Genomic DNA, 6,502 nt, shown 5'->3' on the forward strand with positions numbered 1-6,502 from the left:
CCTTACCACTATGTATCTCACATATCTTCTATCACTACTATAAGCCTGGAATGCCACAATTGGCAAAGCTTTTGAAACATGCTAAGGTTCCCTGGAATTGCTTGGGAAAGATGAAGTTGTCCCAAAACAGAAGAAACGCATAGGCTAAAGGGCCATTTAGATAGTTAATATATAGCACTAATCATAGCAGAGCAGGACAGAAGATGTCCGATTACACACCAACCTTTCAAATTACACATACACATGCACTATTTGCACTCCAAATGACTCCTCTACTGTCGCTGTTTGCTTCTGTTTCTGAACATGCATCTAGAGCTTTACAGTCTGGAATAAAATACCTAGAATAAAAATATTCTTACCTTGTACTTCCGGGTAGAGACACATGTAGAGCAAGCACCACAGTAATGTGTTGGAAGTAGTGTCTGTGCCTGCGATGAAGAGGTCACCAATGATAAAAAATAGATAGTCTTCATTAAAACTGCTCTCTTTGTTGTTCTTTTCTTCCTCCGCATGGATGAAGTACATATCAATGAAGTCCCTGGGATTTGCTGCATCCAGTGTATCCCTGTGCTGTGCAATTATTTTCTTTAGAAAAGCAGTAATATCTAATTCTGTTTTCCTAAGTTCCCGGAAAGGCCCAAAGGGAAGGTAGTACAGCCAAGGGCAGATATTGACCAGGATCATATAGCTGTTCACACTTAGCTCTAGTGCGCGGGCCATGTTCTTCAGCATCGTCTTGAACTCAACATCTTCGTAGTTAAAACGCCTGCCAAAGGCCATGGAACAGATAACATTGGACACCGCGTTGCGAATGATTGGAAAGGGATTAAATGAATCCTTTCCATGCTTCAGCATTTCCTCCTTCATAAACTTCAGCTCCTCAATGATTTTAGGCTCTAAGCTGTGTCTTCCTACTCCAAAATGACGCAGTGTTGAGAGAGAGAATTTCCTCTGTTGCTTCCAAACAGGGCCGTAAGGTGCAAAAACAACACCTGGAAGAGAAAGGGAGAGTCTGAAACCAAAATGCTCTATTTTCAAGATGAAATACTTAGACAGGCCTGCAACCCAAGAGCCAGAAGAGAGGGAAACAATACATAGCAAATCTGTCCCAAGCACTGGGGAGGAGCTAAAGGAAGAATACAAGGTTCTTTATAATAGCTTTAGGAAATCCTGTCCCTCCTTTTCCCAGTCAGTGAAACAAATATAACAATTACATCAATAGTTTTATTAGTCTTTGCAAGACACTAACAGATGGAGAAAAGGTAGATGCTTTATTACAAACGATAACAACTTTGTAGGAACTGTTACTCTGGGACATATGTTAGCTGTAGCCTTTTCTCCTCAGTGTCCTGAGACACAAATTCCTTTAGCGAGGCAGAATAGAAGATATTAAAACACAAACTGGTTTGCATTTCCTTTTCCCCTTCGTGTTATACAAACTTCTCACTGCTGTTTGCGTGTGTACATATTTCTATTACAAGCAAGGTTTTTCTTTAACTTATAATAAAAATAAGTTGTTATTATTATTAACTTATAATAATACATTAATGCTGCAAACAAACTGGGAAGGTGAAGACAGGTTCAGAGCCACTTGGCAAAAACGTGCTTGATTTGCATCTCAACAGTTTTGATGCCTCCAGGCACGTGTTCTGCATGATGATGCCATTATGAAACACCATTTAAATTAAATCCCTTAGCTTCAAGTATAAATATCGCTCACTTACAAACAGAAACATCTCTTTTGTTGAATTAACAGACCACACCAAAGATACCACAGGTGACAAAATACACAACCTGCTATTTCTAATGTACTCCATGGTTAACCTGAGAAAGTTTAAAGTCATCAAAACATGCGCTGGTTCTGCTTTTGTTCTTCTAGTAAAGTGACACCGCATCTGTTTTTTTTCTGGAAATAAAAAGTTACTTTATAAAAGCAACATGAATTCTTCTGTCAACTGCAAATCTTAATGTTAAATTTAAAAGAAAGAGAAATGGCCATAAGAAATTAGCAATAGAAAGATGCATGATGTTTCAATACTTAACATTACCTACCTTTTTATTACAACTTAATGCTCATAGCCCCTAATGCAAAAAGGAGAATAAACAAATAAATCTATAGCTAGAAACAGAAATCTGTAGATAGGTAAATGAGATAACTGTACTCAGAAGGGTCTGCAATCCCAAAGGTATAAATAGTTCAGTGTAACATAAAGCTGGTAATCTTTCTAGCCAGATTTTCTGATTCTATTATCTACTCACAGTAGTAGTAGTAACAACAGACCGAAGAATACAAACACATGACCTAGCTTCAAAAGCCCTAAACAACATAAGCAGAACATTATGAAGAGTCAGAACAAGCTAAGAATCAGCTATACTTCATCTTCTCTGCATGAAGACATCCCTTAGGAAGTCTATTCAAATGTCTACTCCCCGGCACTTTAAAAACAGAACCAAAAACTTTTCAGATTCCCCTTCTCAAGTAATGTTTCCTGGCAGCACTGGTGTCCTCAAGTAGGGTAGGTGAAAAAACAGACTTATTTCGGCCTGAATTTGGCCAGGAACCAACTTGGATTTTCAGGGTTTGTGGCTGGGAAATGTGGATTTCTTGGGGGGAAAAAAAAACCGTCATCACTATTTCTACCCCACAACAAATGTCTCCAAAACAGACTATACCTCCACAATCTCTTCCCCTTTCTGCCATGAGGAAAATTAGTTTTAGGATCCAAATACCTTCATAAAAGAAGAGACACCTATTGTCTTGAATGTAAAGACGACTCTGCTAGCCACACAGGAAGGCTAACACCAACAACAAACCTCCCCACGCTCAGATAGTCTCTCCAGCAGTCCTGCACAGGGCATGGCTGCACAGCATGATGTCTTCTGAAGTCCCCAAACCCCAAACTACTGCAGAATACTAATAATTGATTTGCAAATTGGGAAAAAATAACATAGGAGACAGATTAAGGAGGAAGAAGAGCATAAAGTTAGAATAACAGAGACGAGAAGAAAGAAAACTGCCAACTGGATCACTGGCAGGCAATAATAACGGAATAGTACTTCACTGTTTTCAAAGAAAATCTCTGCATGACCTGAAAAGTCACCATACCCAGCACAGACAAATGCATTCTTAAAAAAACCCAAACCAACAACAAACAAAAAAACCCCCAAAAACAAACAAACAGCTTTCAGAAAACACGTATCGGCGATAAATTCTGAAGCAACAAGAACCCAGAAAAACCAGGACTTCATGCTCAGTACAGAGGGCTAACTTCTATGAACTGATAATGAAAACTTTTCAATACAACCAAGAAAGCAAGAAACACAAAGAAAAACTGAAAGTGTGTTTTGTTCTCCCTTTTTACATGAAAAATTCAAATCCATACGAGAAGCAAGTTCTGGCAAAGTCTAACTCCTCCCCACCCCCCACCCCCCCAAATTTCTCACTGCTAGCTTTAGTGTTGCTGCAACACTGGGAACACTGACAAACACGGAATTCACAACATTTAATAACATTTAACTTCTGTATTGTCCAATGTCCCCATCTGGATGTGCACAGGACAGGACTATAAAGGCAGACGACCTCTCAAGCTCCATTCACTCTAGAGACTGAATCTTTGCTACCTCTCATAGCTATATAGAATACAAAAATGCTTTACTAAAACAAAAATATCAAAACCTACTTTTTCACCCCAGTCTAGTATTTCTCTTTCCGCAGGCGTATGTGCAGAAGCCTTCGATTAAGAATTGACCTCTACCTTCTCCCTTAAGCTCTCACTGCACTTCCCATCCAGCCAAGGTGGCTTCCCTTCTTTGCTACTCAGTTATTGAAATGCAGTATTTGCCATTTCTGATACTTCTACCTGCTCTCCCCTGGGCACAGTATTTCGTTTGCATCTTACAAGCAAGAGAGCAACACACAACTGAGATAAGCCCTTCTTTCTTCCATAACATACCCAGCAGGTCAGCTCAAGGTAAAGACAAAACTACAACAGAAAATGTAGCTTAAAAGAAAATAGTCCCATAAGTTTACACCAGGTAGTTTGTTTACAGAACAAAGATGTAGGAATCCAAAATGGACACTTACTGACTCAAAGCGTCCCAGTGTTGTAGTACCCAAGTTGCAAGCAGTAGATCTGAAGTTACACAATCATCCTGCTTCTATCGATTCTTTTCCTAGTACATACAAACACAACTATCACTGCCCTGATCCACAGCGAAGTCTCACCCATGAACTCCTGAAACTAAGAGCGGGAGGCTCCCAGACCAAACTTAAGAGGCCTCCAGTTTGAGTGTTGCAACCCATCCACCTCCTCCGTGAGCCACACACAAAAAGAAACACTTGTTAGCCCAGAGCTCTTATGGACAATATCTGAAAACTGAGGTTAGAGATTTACATTGTACCTATACCATAAAAAAAAAAAAAAAAAAGGAAAACACAAAGCTTTCAGAAAACACGTATCGCTCACCGCTTACCCCACCGCTTGCGCAGCAACTGCCTTCCCAGTAGCACAAATGCAGCATCGCGGGGGTTCAGTAATCTCCTACATGCCACCACTAAACGCAAGCCAGCCCACTGAGAACAGCTGCGACTTCCAGCAGCTTTTGGCTTTTGGAGAACCTCCTTGCGCGGGCACCAGGCAGGCCCACACTGCCCATATTCACTGAATTGTCCCTTTGTGTACTCGAAATACATTACCTCCGTGGTTCATCCTACAATACTCTCGCATCTGCAGCAATTCAACTTGTTGCGCCAGCTAATGTAAACAATACATAACAGCTCGGTAGGTTTTATGGACAACTAGGCAACCCTCATATAACAGTCCTTGTACCTGAAGGTAGCTGTGGTGACCTTCCAGAGAAAACTAAATGTAAACCAGCGTAGTGTCCCTGCTGCGGCACAACACAGGCAGGTACAGTCCCTGCACTTGGCTGCAGCACACTCTGGACAACAGGCTCCTGATGATTTTGACTCCCCTGGAGCATCCAATCGTGGAAGCTGCGAACTTGGTTATCAGAGATTTTATTAGGTGTTTACATGAATTCTTTGTAAGTAGCATGCATCGACTGCCCTGGCTATTATTGTGTCACCGAGTTCAAAAAAGTCTAACAGAGAACTGTCTGCAAAAAACAATAAATATACAAAATTCACAGCACTCAAGGAAAGAGAAATCCACCACGAGCCTGAACATGCGGTTTTACAGCACCGCTAAAATTGATCTAACGTCTAACTGCTCTTCCCCTTTCCTCCTCCAGTCCTTCCTAGATGTACTGTACCTAAAAATATTCACACACTATAACAACTACATGCCAGTAAGATCTGTCTCAGACCAATATCATTAATCATTTATTTTTTATCCTTTAAACCAATTACAGCAATGTTACCTGATTGCTTTTTAATAAACATGACCTAGGTCCCTCGCTTTCCTCTTATCTTTACTGGGGTAATTCTGGTACATTAAAAAATCGAAGATTTTTCTGGAAAGTTGAAAATTGAAAAGTTTCAGGCACTTAACCAATGGATTTCCCTGGTCTCAGAAAAAGAGAAACAAGTTTCACAATACAGTTAGCACAATAACAAGTCTCCTGGGCTACCCCTCCTAAACGGAAAAAGTCCACAAACACTGAGATCTCTAATGGACCTAAAGACTAATCATTAAGAAATTCTAACTGCAACATTGCCATCATGTGTTTAAACTCCCCATGCCCTTTCTTTGCGAAAGCTAGTAAACTCTCCATCGACCTATTCAAAAAAACCCAAAAATGCTCAGTAAGTTTTGACAAGCAGAATAACACACCTGCAAACATCTCAGCAACAGCAGCTCACATGCAGGCAGCGCAGACTGTGCTGCCATGGGACTCCACAGAAGCCTGCTCTTAACCATCGTTACCTTAGTAAGAGCTGGGGAAGCGCACAATTATTTCATACCACTGCCAAAGTATTTGAAATGTCTTCTCCTGATATAGCTAAAATCAGAAAGGCCCTGGGTGACAGACTAGCTGTTCCTTAAGTCCCTGCACAAACGCCATTCCCTTTACTCTAACAGAGGTGAAGGGATCAGGCGTTTCAGTCGTGGTGACGTTGTCTGTTGTGCACACCGCAGCACTGTGAAGCTCATAGGGATGCTGCGTGTTCACCAGAACAGTGCGAGTTTCTCTCTGTATGTTTTCTGTCACCAGCAGGACAAGGGACACACACGATGAGCAAAAAGCAAGTAGATGGTTCAGCCTGTAATTCACAACAGATATTTATAGATTTCGGCACAGCAGCCACAAAACCGAACAGCTCCCGCTCGATATTCTTGCCAAGTATCGCCTTGGCAGTTCATTAAGCGTGCGGTAGCTCACCAAGCGGGACCTACTGCGGCCGCGCCTCAGGCCCGCCGGGCACCCCCGCAGCCTTACCCTTCTTGTGGGTGATCATCAGGACGATAGGGACGGAAGGCCGGTCGCTGAACACCTCCGCCTTCTGCACCAGCGCCTCCCGCACCACCCCGAAGGTGTT

The 6,502-nt window shown here is 41.7% G+C and overlaps 1 protein-coding gene across 1 annotated transcript; it reads right to left on the bottom strand.

Annotated features, from left to right (window-relative positions):
- Positions 1-359: 359 nt before the first annotated feature.
- LOC104075440 (cytochrome P450 2U1-like) lies at positions 360-6,499 on the bottom strand (the record flags this gene model as incomplete). The annotated part of the gene is made up of 2 exons (XM_009575947.1): positions 360-992; positions 6,403-6,499. Coding segments are annotated over 2 exons (730 nt in total), but the record flags the coding sequence as incomplete, so codon positions are not given.
- Between the last annotated feature and the right edge of the window lie 3 nt (positions 6,500-6,502).

Source organism: Fulmarus glacialis, unplaced genomic scaffold (genome assembly GCF_000690835.1).
Source record: "Fulmarus glacialis isolate BGI_N327 unplaced genomic scaffold, ASM69083v1 scaffold47224, whole genome shotgun sequence".
Classification (NCBI taxonomy): domain Eukaryota; kingdom Metazoa; phylum Chordata; class Aves; order Procellariiformes; family Procellariidae; genus Fulmarus; species Fulmarus glacialis.